This window comes from Zosterops lateralis (assembly GCF_965231275.1).
Source record: "Zosterops lateralis genome assembly, chromosome: 9".
Classification (NCBI taxonomy): domain Eukaryota; kingdom Metazoa; phylum Chordata; class Aves; order Passeriformes; family Zosteropidae; genus Zosterops; species Zosterops lateralis.
Genome location: NC_139769.1, coordinates 10,292,450 through 10,314,702, shown reverse-complemented (window position 1 = coordinate 10,314,702; position 22,253 = coordinate 10,292,450). Strand labels below are relative to the sequence as shown.

At 46.1% G+C, this 22,253-nt stretch overlaps 1 protein-coding gene across 2 annotated transcripts in view; it reads right to left on the bottom strand.

Annotated features, from left to right (window-relative positions):
- The window catches only part of ERI3 (ERI1 exoribonuclease family member 3), a 130,730-nt gene that overhangs the window by 67,953 nt on the left and 40,524 nt on the right, over positions 1–22,253 (bottom strand). For both annotated transcript variants that reach the window (XM_083868094.1, XM_083868095.1), the window contains exon 6: positions 10,193–10,265. In XM_083868094.1, the coding sequence (XP_083724220.1) occupies positions 10,193–10,265 (73 nt within the window). The remainder of the gene's footprint in view (positions 1–10,192; positions 10,266–22,253) is intronic.

The following is a 22,253-nucleotide window of genomic DNA, read 5'->3' as shown; positions in this document are numbered from 1 at the left end:
TTACTTGAAGCCCAAAGGCACTGCCAAATAATAAAGTCTGCCTTGGAATTTTCTCAGTTCAAACATCTGGAATTTGGGCAGACAGCATCAGGAGGAGAGTGGAGACTGCACATGGCACCCAAGGGAAATACCCTTTCTTTCCCTGTGCACATACTCTTGAGTTTCAGTGATGTGTCCCAAGGAATGCAGACAGCCTGTGTCCCAGTCCCAGGGCAAAGGAAGTAGTATCATAGCACACACAGCAAGCAGGAGGGGAGAAGTGATGACTTACTGTCTGCTTCAAGGTAGGACCAGCTCTACCCAAACCATCCCCACCACATTCTTCTGAACTCACAAGAGCTAGAGGTCTATATTCCTGTTCTTATCCATGGAGAGTGCTTACTGATCTTGCAGCAGGTAAGGATGTGATTGAGAGCCATACACCACAACCAGTCAGAAATTGAGCACTTTCATTCCTCAAAAATGATTTCTGCTTAGTCTTCTCTAGGCTGAACATCCCAGATCACAGAACCAATTAGGCTGGAAAAGACCTCTGAGATCATGGAGTCTAACCTATGACCTAACACCATCTTGTCAACCAGACCACAGCACTGAATGCGACATCCAGTCTTTCCTCAAACACCTCCAGGGACGGTCACCCCACCACATTCCTGGGCAACCCATTTCAATATCGAATCACCCTTTCTGTGAAGAAATTCTTCCTAAAGTCCAACTTAAACTTCCCCTAGTGCAGCTGGAGTTTTGTCCTCTAAATCCCTCAATCTTCCTCTGGAGTCATGTTTTCCAGTTCTCTGACCCTTGTGTTCCTCTCTAGGTTTTTCCACCTGAGCCAAGTCCTCCCTGAATGCTATATGTGAAACTCATTTGTTCTAAAGGCTAAGACCAGGCTGCAAAACACCCGGCCTAGGAAAAGAGGTGAACACATTTTAGTATGTGTTAGCACATTTTAGTATGTATTAGCAAAAGAGAATGTAGGAGAACCCCTGATGGTAAAGAAGTTAACCTCTGTGTGAGATGCCATGAGAAAACATGCAGCATAGCTACAAGGACAGAAAGATGGAAGGAATTTTCAGGAAGAGCTTGTTGTTAATAGCTCTAAAATACTCAGGCATCTCCTTTACCCTGGAGTAACTCTTAAGTGGCTTCCATATAACTTACATTAACTCTCAAAGGATCACATCTTTCCTGTCTCTCTGAACAATTTGTACAGACGCAAGTTCCACAGAAAATTGCTCCTGTGTTTTGATGATGTAATTTACAAAAAAAAACCCCAAAACCAAAAACCAAAGGAGAGAGAAACACAAAATGATTTGATATAGGCAAAAATGGACAGTTTTAATTTCTGCCCTCCTGAGATGGGCATGTATGTTATCATTCAAGTCATCTGAAACCAGTGAAGCCTCCAGGCTGCATCTAGAGCCCCTCTCAGCTGTATCAAGACCAGCTCCTGAGACTGCAAGGAAAGGAAATGAAATGTGAGGCTGGGATCATTAAGTTGAAACTATAAGCTTGTGCCACTGAGCCAAAGCCTGTTATATTGACATGGGTTTGTGTCACCCAGCAGCAGACATCATTCTCCATCTCTGCCTGCTCAGTTCCCCTCCTCCCAGGACAGCTGGCAGCACGGTCATCCACAATGTTCTGCAAAGTCTAGCTACAGAAAGCTCCCAACACCTTGCCCAGCAGGTTAAGTTATAGGACTGAGCTACTGCAGAATGGAGAGCATCCTGCTGACTACTCCATCACACTTGGAAGCTGCTGGCAAAGCACAAAGTGCCACTTGTAGAGGAGTAAATAGCAAAAACCTCAAGTTCCCTTCCCTGGTACAGAGAGCCCAGAGGGAGGTGTTGTTTCTTAAAGCCTACAGTGTTTAAAAGTCACTGAATTTCTACCTCTGCTGTCACAGAAGATACTTCTACTCTGTGTCTCCAGTCACCAATTTAGGCAGCAATTCTGAGGGAGGGAGACAGCCTTGCCTGGCAGTGAGTCCCAGGCTGAGAAGGTTGCCAGAGCCCTGAACAACTCCTGTCCACGTAGCCCACACACCGTGCCTGTGCTTTGTTTTATGTGAAAGTGGATGTCAAAATCAACCCTGATGATTACTCTGTATTATGTGAGCACTCTACCTTAGCATGTATTGCAAACCCATTACAACCACCACCCCTTAGTCCATCTGGTACAACTTGTAGGGAAACTGAGACATCAACCCACGGTGTAGCTTCTTCTAATGAATCCAAGAAGACAAAAGGGAGAAGACTGCCAAGAACTTCCAGAATCTCCTGCCTATTGGTCTTTCTTGGAAGTACGTTTTTACTCAGCAATCCTTATTAAGTAAGAAAGGAAGGACAGGCTGTTCTGCAAAAGGACAGAAAGGGCTGCTCCTTTAAGGCCTCTCCTGGATGCCCTTTCCCCTTGAGATGACTATCCTCAACTCCCTCCTCATCTCCCTCCCTTTGATTTAAGAGTTCCTCTCCTGGCCCTGACAGTAAGGTATTTCTGTCCCACAGATTATAACTCACTCTGGGCTATTATTCAACTCCCAAGCCCTGGCCCTGCTGCATTTAGTCCAAACATAATATCCTTCATGCATATATTATCTGTCTCCCTATTATCTGGAATCATTTCGGAATTAAATTTCAGTCCCGCAATATTGGCTTGAAGAGCGGCTCGCTTTATGGGCTAGTCAAAGGTTAGAATACCAATCAAAATAACACTGCCGATGCAGAGAGACATTTTAATATTCCAAAACCCGGTAATTGTAAAAGGACATAATATTTTTTCCCTGATTACCCCAAAGGCAACACATGTTAACAAGGCGAGGGAGAGAGTGAAAGAAATTTCAGAGTTCAGACAGCTGCACGACAGATTTAAAGGAGAAGTCGTGGATGGCTGCTGTGCTCCAGCCCTGGAGCGGGAGGGCTCCTCTGCCTGTGCCAGAGGTGCCACATTCCCTGGGATGCTTCCCCCTCCATTCCCAGCCCTGTGTTGTTCGTGCTGTCTGTGCTCCCCATGCCAGGAGCCCTGGAGAGTGCTCTCCCTGCAAGGGAACAGAGCAGTCAGAGCCATGCGAGACGGACGAGCAAAGATCATCACGGTGGAAGAAACAGCCACGATCGGCTGGCCTGACCTGCACAGGCAACAGCACCGCCCCAAATTCCTGTCTGAACCACAGCTGATGTTTTTAGGAAAAAAGCCTTCCCTCCTGAACTGGAAAATCCACCACAGCCCTCGGTAAGTTGTTCCAATGGTTAATTACCCCACACTGTAAAGGTCTGCACCTGAATTACCTTGCTTTGGCTTCCAGGAACTGGAACTGCTTACGCTTTTGTCTGTTTCTGTGAAGGAACCTCGTGTCACATCTTGGCTCTCCCTTTAGATACTTGGCAACTACAGCCCTTACCCTTGTCTAGTACCCTAAATGGCTCCCAGCTGTTACTGCATGGCGAGTGCTCCTCTGGTCTTGCAGTTCTCATCCAGTCTTCAAGTTTCCAGAATTCTTTCTGATGCAGATGGGATCAAACATCCCATACTGGTCAAATCAGACCCAAAGAAAGAAATAATCCAGCCCCTCTGCTCCTCCTCACCATTACCTGTTTATAAATCCAACAGCAGCCGCCTTCTGGATGCAGTATCTGCGCATGGTATCGAAAATGATTTTTATGTTTTCTTTCAGAGCATTGACAAAAGTGTTAAATACAAGAGGTCTGAGAAATAGATCCCTGTGGGACCCCACTAGGAAGACATGCACTCCATGATGATTATCCATTTACAATTAAATGCTAGGAGCTGTCAGTTTGCTCTTTCTTAATCAATGTAATGTGTGCCATGTTGATTTTGTATCACTCTTGTTTCTTAATCAAAATGTCATAAGGTACCAAGTCAAATGCTTTCCAGAAGTATATTACATTGACATGGTTACCTTTATCAACCAAACATGTATTCTCATAAAAAAAATATCAAGTTAGTTTGAAAAAGATCTAGTTTCCATAAATCCACATTGATTGGCATTATATTACCCTCTTTTCATTCTTTATTAATCAACTATGATATCTGGCTTTTCATTACTTTGCCCAGAATTAATGTCAAGATGATAGGGCTATAATTACTTCATCGGTCATCCCATTTGCCCTTCTAAATTACTGGTACAACATTAGCTTTCTTCCAGTCCTCTAGAACTTCACCCATGTTCAAAGACTTATTAATAGTCCAGGGTATCTCAGCCAGCTCTTTAAAACTCCTGTAAACCAGCTATGCAAAATGTCAACCAATTCACCACTTGACTTTATCAGAAATTTGCGTTGTAACACAACACAATTTGTGTTGTAACACAACATACCTCTTGCTCAGCAATACGGCAACCTCTGCCTTTCTGTAAATACAGAGCAAAGCATTTATTAAGCACAGTCATTTTGCTGTTATAAGCAGTTCCTTCCATTTCCTTCCAACTATGAACCAATGCATTCCACAGACATTTTCCTTTCTTCATCTCTGTGAAAGAGATGCCTTTACTTCCCTAGTCCTGGATTCACACTTATCCTTGTGCTTCCTTTCACAACCTCTCCCATTTCTGACCTCTGAGACTTTCCAAAGCCAAGAGCTTCACTGATGGGGTGAGGAACCAAGCCCAAACCCAAGTCCCAGTGAAGGAAGGTTTGACAGAGTCTCAGAACAGAACCCCATACCTGCAAACCAGCAAAGCCCTGGGCACAGTTCTTTGCAGTTAGGAGGCAACATTTATTCATGTGGTTGATGCTCTGGCCATGAAGCGCTTTGCCTGAGGAGTCCTTCCTGTGGCATTTTTAACTTTACCAGGTATTTTATATTCCCTGCAGCCAGTTACTCAATAAAGGAAATTGATAACAATTGCTCTAAGTCCTCAAGAAGTTAGACCTCACTAAAGCAACTTCCAAATATATGGGTTAACACATAAACCATTTCTCACCCATTTCAACGATCTTCATCCAGAGCACTCAAGACACTTCAGCACCAAATGCCTGAGAAGTATTCAGAGCCCCTCCTCCCACCCCAAAGGCAGAATGAATTGTTAATTCAGAGGAGAGACAGAAAGCTGTTAGCAAATTTTTGTTTGTTTAAGATGTGTTTATTTCTAGTAGCCAAATATTAACAAAAACATCCTATTACAAGCTTCCTCTGACAGATTTCACAATGCAAGTAGGTGACCTTAAAAGATTTGTGAATGTGTATTAACAGTTTGCTTCCGAACAGGAATATCTACAGATCAATAAAGGTTGACCCTGGAAAAGGCCAGCTCTGTGCACAGCCACAGCACCTCAGCATGGTCAGGTTGTGCTCCCCAAGGCTCTGTCAACCCTGTTTCATCATGCCCAGAGAAGGAAAGTTGCATTGCTTCACACACATCATTCAACTCTTGCCTTTCATAAAAACTCCCCTGAATTTCAGGAGGATGTCAAACTGAGATCAGTTTTCTGTCACTCCTAAAGCAGCCACTATTACTGTACCTAAAGACATGCTGCATCCTCTGAACAAAAATCAAAGATGGTCAAAGATGCCAGGATAGCTGTGTGGAGAAAGAAACAACTCTGTGATAGGTATGAAGATTGTCTTCTAAAAAAAATAAGTTGAGAAATAAGGACAATATATATCCTTAGTGGATATATAAAACACTCCTCTTATCTTTTAACTGCAAAACATCCACAGTATAAATGGAAGATCAGGATAGTGTACATATCTTAAGAACAACTTCCACAAGCCAGTTCTAGAGTCACAGAGCCCACAGGTGCCTTTGTGCCAGCCCTCCAACAAGTTTTGCTGTGCTGGAAAAGACAATTGAGCAAGAATATGACTCATGTCTCAAATCAAGAGTAACACCATGAAGAAGAACTAGAAATATGTGTTCTTTTACACAATACAAGACCTAGGTCCAAGAAAATGATCTGATAATAGGTTTAAAAGAAACAAAGGGACCTGCACCTTCACACAATGTATGAGTAAACAGAGTATAATTGATGCATAACTAAATAGCAAAAGTCATTGCCGCAGGATGCTGTAGAAACTGAAGGCATGAGCAGATTCAGAAAAGGGTGTTCAAGTTTCTGGTAGACAGGCATGGTAAAAACAGTGGGTGCTAGATATTGGGTGGTCCAGGGGCAGGTCTCATTTCTTGGTGAGACAACTGCTGGGAATCAGAGAAAGCTGACTCAAGCCATGATTTCTGTGTTACACCTGCAAGCATTGGCTACTGGTCTCTGGCATTAAAGACAATCTGGGTTACATATTTGGTCTGGCTATTTTGATATCCTCATCATCTTTCTAACATTCTTCTTGCACAAGCTCATTGTAAGAAAATCTATCTTCACCCCTCTTCTTCTACCTCCTCCCTCCTTTAAACCTCTCTCCCTTCAGTGATATGCTCCGAGCTCAGTGGTGCTGACAACTCCTACTGCCTGCTGGGTTTCCCATTCCCAGGCTCCTGGATACCCTGTGATTGCAGGCATTGTGTCCTCAGTCTAACACTGAACTGGTTCCAGCCCCAGGGGTGAGAATTCATCATGGGACCAACCATGCTGCTAACTCTAGTGGGATCTGGAAAACAAACCACAGAAGCCCCTGAAAGAGCAGAGGGAGCACAAATGAGAGCTGATCCTTGTGTTAGAATAAGCAGTAATGGATTTACCCAAGCTACCTGAGGATACTCTCAGGGCAGCAGCTTGGTTGTAGCTTGCTAGCTGCAGCAGCTTTCCTTTTTGCATAGATCTTGACCCATAGCCTCCTGCTTTCTGCACACATTACTCAACTGGCGCCCCTCTCTCCTGACAAGAACTCTCTGGTATTTCCACCCTGAGCATGCAGCTCCATGATGTAGCTCAGGTTCTGCACCTCAGTCCTAACCCATGGGGCCTCTGCAGATCAACATGACAGGTACCTAAGGAGAACTGGCAGATGGGATGGTGGCTTTCTACTGAGATGGTTTAGGGGGATATCTGAAATGCTGCAGCATTCAAAGAAAGCCTCCTCTGCTTTCTGCTCCCCTCCCACAAGGCTGAGCTAATCGAAGTGAAGAACATGATAAACTCTCTGCCCCGAGTCAGCTCTACACTGACAGTTCACTAGAGATACAAGATCACTCAGTGACATTAAAAATGTCAGCAAACACCGATCAGGCTTGACGGAAGGGATGCATTAGCAGGCTGGGGGGGCACGGGGCAAGGTAAAACTTCAGCAAACGAGGTCAAGGCAGCTTTCTCCTCCCACCCCATCTCCTCCACAGAAGGCTTTTTTACATATCCCAAGACACTGTGGCCACCACTGTAGCAGTCAGATGTGGAGCTCACCACCATCTGAACGGCCAGATCAATCCAACAAGGTTTGCCTGAGGCAAAGCATGCGTGACAACTACTGGCGGCCATTCCTGTCTCCAGCTTGCCCGTGAGGCAAGTCTTGGAAACTGTGAAAGCTGCCTGTAGGCACAAAGTTCTCACCTCAACTGCTCCTGAAGCACACAGTAAAAAGGGAAGTTTATTGGCAAATGAACTCTGAGAAAGACTCTCACCACTGAAGGAGGAAGATCTGCTGAGCTCTGGAGCATCCCACGTGCTGGCAGAGAGAGTTCAGACAAGGACTGTTTTTTGAAACGGTACAAAACAGAGACAAAGAGGACTGGAAGCTGTGTGTGCATCAGCAGAGGAATCTGGAACATATTTTGTTGCTACTGTAATACACATAGGTACACAAACTTGTCTGTATGTTATCCTATTTCAGCACAGCCTGGTAGTTGCAGCAGGAGCTCCCTAATTTCAGAAAGGTCCTCTTGTTATCACTGCTCATAAGCAAAGACTCAAAGAAGATACAGCAGGTGCAGGTGGGGCCATCCTTCAGGAAACTGCTCTCTGTTATATGTGCCTGTTTTCTTGAGATCTGAAACATTCAAATGTCTGCATTACCCATGACCTAAAAATCATCATATGACTCTGCAAGCCCAACCCACCCTCCAACACCTTCACTTACTTCATGGATCAAGTTAGAGGCAGACTCAGCCTAGGAGGTATTTCTAAGTCAGGAATGTGCCAGAGGGAGGGGAAAAAGGGCCACCTGAGCTATGCAGGGAAGAATGGGAGGGCTAGTTACCTGTCCACTCTTATCTGTCTCACACTGGGAGCTCATTCAATAGAGACTGAGTCTCTACTGGGTCCATCTGCTTGGACAGAGTTAGTTATCTAGGCTGGAAATTCTCTCTTGTGAAAACACATAGGCAGTTGCCCCACAAGCACCTGAAAGCAGTGTGTGACATAGAAAGATCACCACCCCAGGGTAAGAGCAAGTCCCAGGAGAAGCAGCTCTTGGCCACAGACAGAAGAGGTCTCTGCTCTCCTCTGCAACATTGGTCACTTTCCAGAGGGACGCAGGGTCCCTGGAACCATTCTGTGTTCAGAGCATGTCAGGTATTCAAGTGTCAGAAAAACTTCATTGTTTTTAAGGGACTAGAGGGGTTGGAAGAAGATCAACATTTCTTTCTCACATCCCCTTTCCTCCACAATCTGAAGGAGGTTGAAGCTTTACTTTCCAAGTAACACATCTGCAGAGGAGGACAACCCAACCCACGAGCCCCCATCCTACATGCTCAGCATGTGACCCTTTCAGGGAGCTGGAAAGGGGAACATTTCACTGTAATAACTTCCCTCCTGCTCCTGTCTTTAGCTCTGTGCTTGGGATTTCATGGATGCTTAGCAGCCCTCAGCTTAGTATCACAATATTTGCTGACATGCAATACATGAACGCTCACCTTGTAGAAGAGACACCTGCCTGGATATCTATATAATGAGGAATCCCAGCTCCTAACACACTAAATCCAGGAGCCTTGAACTATGGGAAAGTGCCATAAGTCATTCATCCTGAGGCCCAGAGGAGGAGCATGGTTGGATCAACCTACTTCTTAGCAAACATCATGGTACATAGGGATTTTTTTTTTTTTTAGTATTATTATTCTGCAGCCATCAACCTGCTGGTTATATAGCTGCTATCCATTCACCGGAAGTTTAGTGAACTTCAAATGGCGATCATTAATGGTCACTGAACTGCAGAATGCCCCAATGTGCTTTCAGATTTCATTTACCAAGGACCAGCAATCAGCCAAAAGATTTGCTCTGACAGCAGGGAAATACAAGACCCTTTGACAAGTTCAGCCAGGAATGTGCTGCCAGCATCCCTTGTTAAGTTCATGTTCTACCCTATTTGACGGAACAGATCATGCAAATTGTCCTTCTGCGGCCGCTCAGCCTGTCACTCACGCTTCCATTTAAAACAATAAATAAATAAAAGAACAAAAGAAAAGCCCGCAAGAGCAATGAGCTGTTTATAAGAAAATTCCGCTTACTGAGACCCTTAATAACCAGGAAAAGGCATAGATACCCAAATAAAGCACTAAATTGGATGGGGGAAGGGAATCTTACTCATCTAAAGGTTTAACCAGGAGGGCCACCCCAAATTCTCTTGTGCAGAGACCGCAGATTTCTCCCTCACCCTGCTCCTGCTTGTAATAACATTTGTTCTTTTCTTCCCACTTGGTTTGTGACTTATGGCATCACCATGTTTTTCTGTGCAGATGAAGCAGCAGAAGATGAGTGCAGGGAGTCCTTGTGGATGCACAGCATGCTGCTCCTTAACCACCCAGTGAAGGCGTGGAGCACCAGACAGTACCCAGTCCAAGGCATTTTGCTCAGCAAAGTGATCACTGATTCTTAGGTGGATGTGCTGCTGAGACAGCTCCCTTTCCCCATGCCACAAAGAGAAATGCTGATTTTTATATTTGAGTATTTCCACATTTATTAACCGGAATTTCATCTGACGGGAACCATGCTCCTAGGAGCCTTATATGGCTGCAAAACAAAACAAAGTCAGCAGTACTGGTGACAACACAACCTTCACTGAAAACGGGTCTCATAGTGTCCCAATATTATGCAGAGACATTGCACTGTGCCTGCCACAATGGGATTCTCCCCAGCTGCAGAACACATTCCATCAAGTACAGTAAGACTCTATTAGAGGAGATACAATAGGGAGCTGGAGAACTCGCTCAGCCCAGCTTCTGAGAAAATAACTCATTTCAATGCAAAACAGCAGTAGTTATTAGACACCTCCTTAAAGAGGAAAAGTGAAGGACAAGGGGAGGAGGGAGACAGGGAGATAGGGACCATGGCAGTTTGCACAGAAGTACCTTTTTCAGATTAATCCACTGTTTGAAGTAATCAGCAACCGGCAGCCCTAAATACTGGCATTGTCCTGGTAACCTGTAAGAGAGAGAGAGCAAGTTTGATTTAATCAGTGTCTTGACAACACAAACTCTGTTTTCTTAAGTGCATTTCGCTCAGAGATGGAAAAGACTCTCAAGTCTGCTGTAACATCATGCTGCACATCAGAAACACCATAGCTCTTGGCAAAAAAATCTCATGAGAGTACAGCTTGGCTTAAGACTTACATACATCCGGGCTGCTGAAACCTTTTAGACTATACATTTTGAACAACTGTGTACAAGTGCAGCACTCAACTCTTCTCTACACTGGCTAACACACAAACATGACCGGAGTATCCAGGCTGTCCTTGGCTAAGCAAACCCATCACAAATCCCTGCAAAACCATCCTGCTCTGCCAGCAGCTTACAGGGCAGACAAAAGGACTGACAATTCACCTCTCATGCCCTGGTGCTTCTCCATTTGGCCTTTATGGTTAAAACATCAAAAGAGATATGAAGGAGGTTAGGAGGTACTAAAGCACTTATTTTCTGGATAGCAATGCTGTAGGGCAAAGAAAGCAGACTCTGTTTTCCAGGCAGATGCTTGAAAGAAGAGAGCAGACACAACTCTGAAGTAACAAGGTGGTGCACTGTCTCATTAGGGATGTGAGCACAGCAGCCAGAGCTTTGAGCACATGTATTGATCCTCTCCCCTTCTACAGCAAGCTGATGGAATAGGGCTCAAAACAAAATAGCATCAGTAAGGGAGGTGGACTGCCTGAAGGGACAGCAGCACCTCAGAAAAGCTGTTCTCCCACTCTGTGCTGATCCCAATGTGTTAGCAGGGGAGCGAGGATGTGCCCCTCAGCCGGGGAATGCTGAGTCGCAAACCGTGTGGCTCCAGCCAAGCCTGTGCAGGGACATGAGTTATGTGAGTATTTCCTGGCCACTTTGATCTGATCAAGAGTAATTGATGGATCTTGTTCATTCACATACTGCTGAGCATGCCTGGGGCACTGGTCACACGATCTTTAAGTGAAGCAAAGGAACATCCCAAATAAATATGTCAACTAAATAAATGACTAAATTAGCGCTGTTTGTGCATGTTAAAAGTCACAACCCCAGAAATCAGCTTTTGCAAACAGAGAGGGTGGGGAATCATCCAACTCCTCAGGCACATGGGGGTTGTGGGAGGAGATTGTAGTGGAGGAGGAAGAGCTATAAGTGCCAGCATCAGCTACTCAAACATCCAAACACAGACCACCTTGTCCAGGGCAAAGTCTTCTCCTGCTCTCCAAGCAGGAAAGTGTGAATAGACCAGACTAATCTTCAGACTCAAGACTGAAATACAGGAACAAACTCTGGTGAGAAGTGGACACAAGATAAACACCCTAAGGTGCACCATCCCAGGCAGTACCTGCATGGTTAGTCCAGCTCCAAACCCTTTGGTAAACAGGGAAAGATCTCTCCAGACATTTCCCCAAGTAAGGAGATGAAGGAGCAACACAGATAATACACTTGGAGATAATGTGAGACCCAGGGTAGTGCAGTACCAGAGCAGTTTGGTCTTGGTGACTCCTCCATTTCTATAGAAAGAAAAGGAAGGAAGCTGGGAAAGATATCCAGAGGAACCTCCTGGGAATATGGGGCCAACAGAGCCAGCACACACTGGGATCCACCTGTGTAGTACCTTTGCCCTGCTTAGGCTAAGAAATTGATAGACTTCCTATGCCAAAGTCAAATGCCTGGTCCTGAGAAGATGTACATGTAATGTAAGACCAATCATTTAAATCATACAAACATATTTGAATAAGAATGTCCAGAGGAATCTCTTTGAAGGCAGGATGGCTGTCAAAAGAACGAGCTTGCAAGAAGCAGGGCCACTTGCAGGGAAAGTAGTGCAAGTCGACAGCACAATCCCATCCCTGGGCACAGCTCATCTGACACCACCACTGAAATAAAGCACCTGGAGTCATTCCTCACAACTGCACACTGCCACACAAACAGCAGCCTGGCCCATGCATTTTAAAATCATTACACAGATGTCCATGATATCCCTTAGTCGAACAGACCCGACCAGGCCCACGCAGCATGCTGAGAAAGCTCTTTCTCCAGGAAAGCTGCTTTTTGCTGGTGCCCAAATCAAGAAAGATCACAAGAAAAGGAACCATTTAAAACAAACAACTGGTCTAAATATAGGCACCTGATTAGTTCAACCTCTTTCAGTCTGTTCATGTTTAGCTAGAGAGGATGATGACAGAAGATAGCAAAAGGTATGTTAAAAGAAATTGTTTCTCCTCCAAACCCAAGAGGCTTTCATTAATACAGGTCTCAGCCTAGCTCCAGTTAGAAGAAAAATTATCAATTTACCTAGCATCTGGATAGGACCCAGAAGAAGTGAGAACAGCATTGTTCTTGTTAGCCATAGGAATTGACAGCAAACCACCCAGTGCAACAAATGACATCTAAAGCACTGCCATCCCTGTGGGACCAAAAGGCCCAGCAAACTGGACAGTCTGGTTCTATTTTCACCCTGAGACTGATGGCAGTGTGCCCTGGGCGCTGGACAGTGGGTCTTTAATTGGAGAAAATAAATGCTCCAAATAAATATGTCAACTAAATAAATGATGCATTTTTGCAAACAAGTAACAACCCCAGAAACTGCCTGTGAAGCTGTGTGACCTCAGGACATTCCCCCTCCCCCTCCAATCTTGTGCTCCCCTCATTTCTTGTCAGCAGCAGAGGGGCTTCAAGTTTTTCAAGCACCAAGAGACCAACAGTCATGTTATAACCTGGGCAGGGTGTCAGCAGCACAGACCAAAACATAAGTCTATCCCTGAGCTGGAAGATGCAAGTCCTGGTGGCTCTTGGCCACTGGGGTCACATCCACTGAGCAGGGATTAGCAAAGGATTGTTTTATGGCTCTGGTCTAGTCCGAATATGCAGGACTCCTGGCACAGGGAACCAGGGGCTTTAGTTGCACAAGACCCACATTTCCCAGTAGCTATGGGGAGGAAAATACCCTTGCAAAATCTTTTCCCCAGCTCCAACACTGTCACCTGCAGTGGTCCCCTCACTCTTCAGCCTGGTGACCAGGCAGGAGTTTCTCTATCATCTTTCCAGGCTGAACTGAATAAGGCACATCTGTAGCTGTCCTGGGGAACAGAAGTACCATGGCCTGTAAGGAAGTATATCTATTTATGAGAGACACCATTCACTTGAGCATTCACTTATTTGATAAATAAGCTTTTATGCTCAGTATGGCTTCTTCCTCTTGCCAGAGCCAAATGTGCTCACTGAGGGCAGCTTTGCTTTAGCAGAGAGCTCAGGATTTGGCCCTCCCTCAGGTAAGGGAGAAGAGAAATGATGGCACATTTTGCTGCATTCAACATCCCATGATCCTTCCAGTTTTTGAATGAGGTCTAACTGGCTTCCCAAACACTGAAGCTCTCACTCCTTGGGAAGGAAGCTGGCTTTCAAAAATCACCCCATCAGCCAAACTGCATTCAATATAGAGAAACTTGAAAATGGCTGTGGGATTTTCCAGCCTCCAATGCAGCTCTGGTGCTCTGTCCTCCCAGAAGCAGAGACGGGACCACATAACTTCTGCCTGCTCCCAAAATGCAGATCCCTTTCAGCAGAAGAGCAAAGGACACCAGGTAACACACTCTCCTCCGCCAGCTAAGCAAGTCTAAATCTGTCTTAGAACACCACCATGGTCAGAAGTGGCAACTCTGCACTATTTTCAGAGTGCTTTTGCCATCCCAGGCTCAGATTTCCATTCAGCCCTGCTTCACCACCCTGCAGGGTAAATGGGGCCTGGAGATGAACGGGATGCAAATTGGAGGTGAGGGGACATGGCTGCATTTCTGCTGTTGAAGCCAGCTCTCTCCAAGGCAGCAAGAAGCGCATAGCTCGGCGGTGATAAACGGCCTTGCTTTAGTTATCACTTTCCTTAAGTTAAGGAGAGCAGCCTAGTGATGGATGGGCTGGAATTTGGTTATCAGGGAAGGCTGTCAGCCAGAGTTGCCTATCTCCACACACATTTAGCAGGGCGTCATTATGCGATGGCATGGAGTTAAAATATGACCAAGGGTACTGAAAGAAAAAGAACAGGATTAAAAAAAAAAAAAAAGGCAAATTGAGCAACAATAAAGGAGCATGAGGCAAGAACGTTATCATTCTAGTGACACCTTTTATCTCAGTCTGGTTAGCTAAAGCAGGGCACAAATTGGTCCTTCCTCCACTATTGTATCCTCTTGTACAAACAGAGGCAGATAAAATGTGTCACCAGTGCGATAGCATATCAATTTAACCCTAATTATCTAGAGGGTCAAACGAAGAAATAGGGGTTTCTCATTTCAACAGGTCCCTCCATCTCTGCTCAGAGCCAACACATTAATATGGAAGGGGGAGGGGCAGCCATAATTGATTTCCGTCACTCAGGTGGTTCTGGCGTATAAAAAATTAATGCTTGATTCTCCCAACTAATCAGAGCTGGTTAACGTCCATCTGCCTCTGAGTTCAGGATGTCAGGAGACAAAGAAATTGGGCCACTTGCTACATACAGGGTGTATTGATATCAAGGCAGTTAAAAGAACAAGTTCCTGTATGGGAAGATAAAGGGACATTAAATCTTGGGGTTTACAGACCTGATCTTAACCTCCCAAAAAAATCCATTCCCTGGATATCTTGCATTGCAAGAGATGCAGAACATTTTAATTGTGTCTTGGCCAGTACCTGTGCATTGGGCTGCAAAGACCTGCACTGGCAGGCTCCTGCCTTGGAAATCCTCCACTGAAGAAGGAATCTGCTTGGATGCTGAAGCACACAACAGCACCATAGTGAAAGACCTCGGCTAGGCCCTTTGTTCAAAGCAAGGCTGGTCAACGCTCTGGACCACACAGCTCAGAGGTGCTGCTCTGTTTTGATGTAGAGTGGCATGTCTGCCTAGCTAAGAGGAAAGCTTAGGTGTCCTCTCCCAACAGTGCAAGCTAGCAAGGGAGTGACATCTATGCTAAGGCACCTGAACAGATTTAGCAGAGAAATGGCACCACAACAGGCAAAGCTGCATTTGTCCGCACTTAACCTGCACTTATGTGAGGGGCCAAGCTAGGAATTCAAAGCAGTTTAGGTAGATCCATACCCTCTCAAAGAGGCAGCTGCAGGCTGCCAAAACCACAGTGCCAGACCAGGAGGCTTCTGTCAGGGCGATGTCACAGTACTCATGCACAGTAGAGTGGCCCAGGCACAAAGAACAGGCCAAGCCACACCGCAGTCTACAAAAACTGAAGCATGTTGACATACACCTTCACAAAAAATCCTCAAACCCCAACTCCCTCATCATTCAGGTTAGACTGGGGCAACTTTCCTGTGTAACCGAAAGCTTTGGAACAGAGGTGTCCCATCAATGCTGGAGTCACTTTGCCACTGAGTGCAAACTTCTGTCCAAAGTGAAGCACAAATTCCCTGCCAGACTTCTGGCTCTCCACTCACACACTTCTCAACCCCACAGACCAGCCAAGAGGCCAGAGAAGCCCACCTGCCCTTGCTTTCCATCAGATAAGCCCTTGCCAGGTGACTGCACCACACTCTCACCAAGCACACATAGTGCCATTTCTCTCTGCCCCCCATCAGTGCAGGACAAACCACACCTGCATGGCTGTACTTAAAATTCACAAGCAGTAGCTGTGGAAAGACAGTACATCTGGAGAGGGTCTGAAAAGCCCTGGGTTTTCGCAGAAACCCTGAGACAGGTCCCATCTCCCTCCCTCTCTGCTTTCCTTCCACCCTCTCAGTTCTCTCAACCACCCCCAGACTTGTCACAGTGCAACAAGCCTACGAGCCACACATCACCTTTAAATATCAGCATGCATGAAGCAGGGACATGAGAGCAGGGAAGTGGGAACAGACAGAGCAAGCCTCCATCGCCTGTCAGGTAACACTAATGAATTTCAACACCAGCAGCCATTGCCTCAGACGGGCTGGTGAGAGGAGACAGAGTTACAGTGAGAAGCTTTTGCAGGAGCAGCCTGCCTTTTTTCAAAGCCCCCTCTGTTAATAAATGTCATTGTTGAGCAGGCTGCAGCAATCCTCAAGCCAGGACGGCGTGGGCTGGGGGAGAGACAGGCAACTGACAGCACTCAGGATGCCTGGGCAGCACAGCCTTTTCTTCTGCTGCTTTCCCAGACAAGAGCCAGGAAAAGGAAGAAGATCGGTCATTGCTATTGGCATAAAGCTGTCTTCCATTAAGGCCTCAGTACCCAGATAACAAACCTCCACAAGGAGCTACAAGTGGAACCCCAACACTCTCCAGAGTCCTGTTCACTGGGATGGATGAAGGCTCTACAGCAATGAGTCCTGGAATGAGCAGAGGGATGCAGAGACATCCAGACACACTGCCTGCGTTCCTGACAGCAGCAAAGGGTTACAGAGGAGTCGGTCCCTTTGCTAACACAAATGCATTCCCGAGGCAGCACAGGGAGAAGCATCCAGCACACAGGGCACTGTATGGCAACCGCACCGATGCACAACATGAAGGTCAATGCAAGTCTTCTTTACAAATGTCAACCTGTCATCTCTGGATATTAATGAGGGCTGACCAGCAGCTAAAATGCATCCATGCTCCATTAGTAATAAGAGAGACACGATGCAGGAGAAGAGCACACACCACGGCACTTGGAGGCATCAGTGGGTCTGCAGGGCCTGAGGAGGTGTGGTGATGCACAACATAACTTAGGCCACTCCAGATGCCCAGGAAGGGAAGCAGTTGCCACACAAACCCCTTCACGGGAGTGTGTGTTCTTTGCTCATCAATCTTTAATTGGATTAGTGTAATGAGGCCAGAAACACAGGCTAAGCAGCAAGGCTAATACCTGGAACTTTAAGATTTTCTTTCTTTTTCTGTAATGCCAGTTTTGGACAGAGCAGTGTTCTCTTTCTACCAGACAAATTCCTGCCTAGGAAGCCTAAAAGGCAAGCTGCAAGCCTTAACAATCAGGACTCATAGCAGCATTGGCTGAAATATCTGAACACCCATCACATGCTAACTAGCATGATCCTTATTCTCTAAATTTTTGCTGGGTACTAAGAAATTTGAGAGAACCTCAAGACCCTTGCTTTCCAAGCCACTAGCCAGTGAATGGAAAAGGGTGTTAGCCTTTTGCAGCCAGAGCAATGTATACACTAGGGACATAATTCTGCCACAAAAAGCACATAGGGCATGTGGCTCGTTGTGACTCGCTCGTCCTGCAAAGCACTGTGTGCCTTCCACTGCCATCAACCTTAATGAAACATGAATGCATTTAACACCAAGTGAGATCTGGCCCTTTTATGGGTATCTGTCTGTGCATCAGCAAAATGCTGGCAGAGATGCTATCTCAACATTAAAAGCAAGGCTGTAACACAGCAGGTATTCAGCCTCCAACAGAAGATGTTCATCAACAATTGCACACACATGATGCTACAATAAATCTATGTGCTACTTCTTAACAGCTTCTCTTAAAAAGATTCATAGCTCTATTTACTGGGCCTGATTCTGCTGCTAGGCATGTGGGAGTAAATCTAGAGTAACTCGACCTGGAGTTTGTAAACAGCCAGGAATAAGCAGGATCAGAACTGAGCTTCTTGATTTTTAAATAAGTACTTAATTATCATGCAGGAAACCAGAGCTTGCTGGCTGCATGGTTCAGCTGAGATTAGAAGTGCAGCAGGTGGAATATTTGCACTACTCTAGACTGGTGGAGGAGTAGCTCTTGGCATCCCTTCCAGACACGGAGAACAACTAGGTGGACTTCCCTTTGACATCAGTAATGCATGACACTGCTCCTAAGAAAAGAGAAACAGCAAAGCATCCAAGGCTGAGGTCACCTCCCTAGCCTTGGGAACTTGACCCTACAAAAAAACCCTACAGATTTTTACACATAAACTTGGTGAGAGAGTCTGTCTGCTTACTAAACATGACATTATACAACATCTTATGAAAAGGAGTGTACAAAATTGAATACTGTGTTCTCAGTGAAAGTCATGCATCACAACCACAGGCTGCAGCAGGTGAAGGTCCAATTTGTCATCAGAAAAAACTCTTCACCATTCAGGTAAAAAAGCACTGGAACAGATCGGTGGCAAAATCTCCTCCCCTGGAGATATTCAAACTCATCTGGAGAAGACCCAGAGCAACCCAATCTAAGTTTGAAGTCAGCTCTGCTTTGAACAGGTGGTTGGATTAGAGATCTCTATTTAAATTATTCTATGAATTATGTTCCAGCAGAGCCTGATTACACAGAGCATGTGTCATTTCTCTGTCTATACGGTCTCTTAATAAGTCTTTCACAGAGACACTAATTTAGTAATGGCCTGATTCCCTGCATACTAGCTGCTTTAAGAGGGAGCATTCAGACTCCTGCTGCAGAACACTGTAAATACGCACTGAGTAAGGGAATATATCTGATGAAATGGATGTACCCACAACACATTGTGTCTAAGCCCCCTCAAAACCAAAACATGTACAAAAACTAAGCTAAAACTAAATATGATTCTTCTCTCACTGTACAAATCCCACGGCAGAAGTATTTTTACCCAGGAAACCTGAACACACAAGACCTAGAGCCAAGGTGCTCCTCTACGCTAAGAAGACACGTACTGTCTCAGGCCTTCCTTAGATCTGCTCTCCAACAGGCAGGAGGAAAGCTTACCTCTTCCAAGCCTTGCCTGTCTGGACCATTTAGCATTTAAACTCTTCAGGACAAGGGCTTCTCTGCTATGAGTCATAAACTGTTTAGTGCTAATGGTAAAGCCTATAGACGCTTAACATAATACAATCAAGCCACTTAAAGGCCATTAGTCTCCAGTCTAAACAGCACTTTCTCAGTCACAGAGGGGACCTGCCAACCCAGGAAGGCAAGATAAGGGACGTGGGTGGTCAGTCAGGTCACTGGACTCTCAGACACCTGATGTGAAGACCCAAGCAGGACAGAGCCTAGACAGAAGGCATGGGGGAAAAGCCATGGCAGCTCTAGTGATCAGAAATTTTGTCTTTTGGGCTGTATTGAGCCACTCGAATCAGCTGAAAATCCCTGTCTGCCAGGTCTGTCTCCACCTTCAGCCATGGTGGTACGACTTGCAAGGGGAAGTGTTGGAGTCCAGGATATCCCCTTGGATGACCTGGGACCCAGGAAAGGGAATTTGAGCCCTGGACAGGGGAGTGCTGAACCAGTCCAGGGAGGTTGGAGACCTTGGCACAGAGCCCAGGAAGCCACTGAGCTTGATCTTAGCCCATGGGAGAAACTTCCAACACAAGGAGAGGAATTGCAAATCACCAGGAAGTGAAAATAGTAGTTTAGCACAGTAGAAGATGCAAAATTCAGTAGTTTTACAATTTTTAGAATAGAGGTAAATGGGGGACAAGATGGTGGAATTTGGGTGGTACCTCGTGTCCCTCTCCTTCTTCTTTGTCTTCCATCTTCTGGGGTGGTGATGATATAAGGTAGTTAGAGTGGATTGGGTCAAAGCAGAAGTGACCCTTTTAGTGTAAGCACTAGGCATTGGTACAAAATAGTAAATAACCTACACGTAACTATCTGTATAAATGTAAGGTGATGTCCCATCGGTGGGCAGTCGCCTCATGTCTCAGCCGCTGTCCAGACCTCAGCTGGGAGTGGAGAAAAACTCTGAGATATCAAATAATAAACATCACAAGAAACCAGAAAACAAGGCCTTGAAGACTCTGCTTCTTTGTACCATCGTGACTTGGGGCTTTTAGAGGGCAAAGGACTTTAAACAACCTGAATCTCGAGTGAGGAAACCAACCTGAGAGGGAAGAGCCCCTCATCCACAGAGAAGTCTCCAGCCTTCTGCATCACCTCTCCTTCCACTCACTGAAGCAGACCATTTATCTACAAGACGCCATTCTGCTTTTGACCCTGTTTGAACCCCTCTTCTTTCCTGGCATCATCTCTGTCTTCCTCTTGCACCACGTCACCCAATTTTACACTCTCAACTGACTTCTGAGATTGCTTCTTCTTCCCACTCCCCACTAAAGGAAAGAGAGAAATCCTAATAGGAGCCATTCTGAAAAGGAGTAAACCGCCTTCCTGTGCCCTATGATGATACACAACTCAAAACTGCATGCACAGCAGCTTCATGGGCTCTCCTGCTGTCAGCACTGGGGAGACTGGCATGTTGGGTAGCAGGGTCTGAGCACAGGTTTCTGTGCAAATTACACGTGCACAGGGGAAAACAAGTTTGTCTTTTCCTTGTGGGGAAGAGACTGCTCCCACCTCCAAGCACAAGCTGCCATTAGTATTTGCTTCGCTGGAGAGAAGGAGCAGTGAATCCTCCAGAGCAAAGGACAAGTGCAGCAATTAGGATGCAGGGGCTGCGGGAGCTGTTTAACAGCACGACCCAGAGGTCAGTGCCGCCGACTCCCAGCCCTGCATAAATATTGTATGAGCTGGGGAGAGGGGCTGTTACGGCCACCCTCAGTGCCGGCCCTCCCCCATCCATCGCCACTCTGCATCCAGCTAGATACGCCAGCAACATTATTTACAGATGTGACAGTCAGGAAAATCACTTTAGTAACTAAGGGAATGGGAATGAAGGCTGCACAGTAGAGCAGGCGCCTGGGAGCAGGCTCCCACCCGCACCTTCTGCCTCCCCCTACAGCCCTGCCAAACCGCACAGCCTGTTCACAAACTGGAGCATGAAATACCTCTAGGAACAAGGAGGGGAGGGTAGGCTTTGAGCTTTCTCTCAAAGCTTGTCCAGGGGTTTCATTATCAATGCTGCTGAAGGACACTTCAGCCAGCAGCTGTCTTCCAGTTTCCTATCAGTATCTCTGCTAGACCTGCCCTTTGGAGGGAGCTTTTTATCAATATAACAAGAGGCTTTAAAGGGAGTTTCCCTCAGACTCTGTGCAGATCTGCAGAAGGGTCCCCACTCCAACACAGCCACAGGGGCTCATCCCTGCATAAACTCCCCCAGCTGCTCTGTTTGGTATCAGCCACCTTCCTCACATGTGATCTATTCACTCCCTATTCCCTGAGGGATTGTGTTCACCTGCCGCTTCAGTCACACTGACTGGCACCATCTTTACTGTATTCTGGAACATCCTCATTCTTCTGCCCACTTTTTTTGCTGGACATGCCAGGTAACTGCATGTTTGCTGTGATGCTCTGCACAAATACAAACCTATCTCAGATTCACTGAGACTGAAGGCTCCTGAGGGCAAGGACATGGGCCATTCTCCAACTGTACCAGCAGCCCCTGAATTCCTAGGGGCACGCTGCTAATAAACATTACAGCCCAGAGCAACACATGAGAGCTGCAAGATGGAAAACACAGCTTGGATGTGCTTCTGTCCATGATACCTCTCCAGAATTTTTTTCATTGTTCTGTGTCTGGTTGCTGAATCCAGGGAAGGCAGAAGCCCTATCTTACCATTAGCAGCTTTTCTAAACTCACTGTGCAATTAATGGGCTTAATTATTGATGGCAAAGGCAGGGAAGGGAGGAAAGAAAAAGCCAACGAGGAAGGAATGATGTGGGGGTGGCAGGCGCCAAAGGTCTCGGAAGATCTTCCCTCAGCCTAGAGCAGAGAAAGAGCCCCTAGCCGCTCTGCCGCTCCCACGGCCCTGCTCTAATGCTCCCTGACATGCCTCTGAAGACAGCGAGCTGTTTGCAGTCACCACCGTGATTTGTTAGTAATTATTTTCACGGTGTCACATTGCTGTCACTCTCTTAACAAAGAGACAGGCAGCCCGAGGCTGCCTGCAAGAAAGAACCAACAGAGAAAAGGAATTGTCAGGCACCCAGGGATCCTCTTTGCTTCCTGGGTTTCACAACCAGAGTCCTTACCAGCTTCTGAAGCAACTTCTGAGGAGAAGTGGCAAGTCAGAATCATCTCCCATCCTGGTCACAAGAAGAGGAATTAATTACTTAGCCCCTTCTCAATTTCACCTTACCTGTAAATCCAGTGCAAGACCCAGGTGCTTAGAGCTCCTTAAGCCAGCAATTTGCTTCAGGCCTGCAGCAAACGCAAAACAACTCTG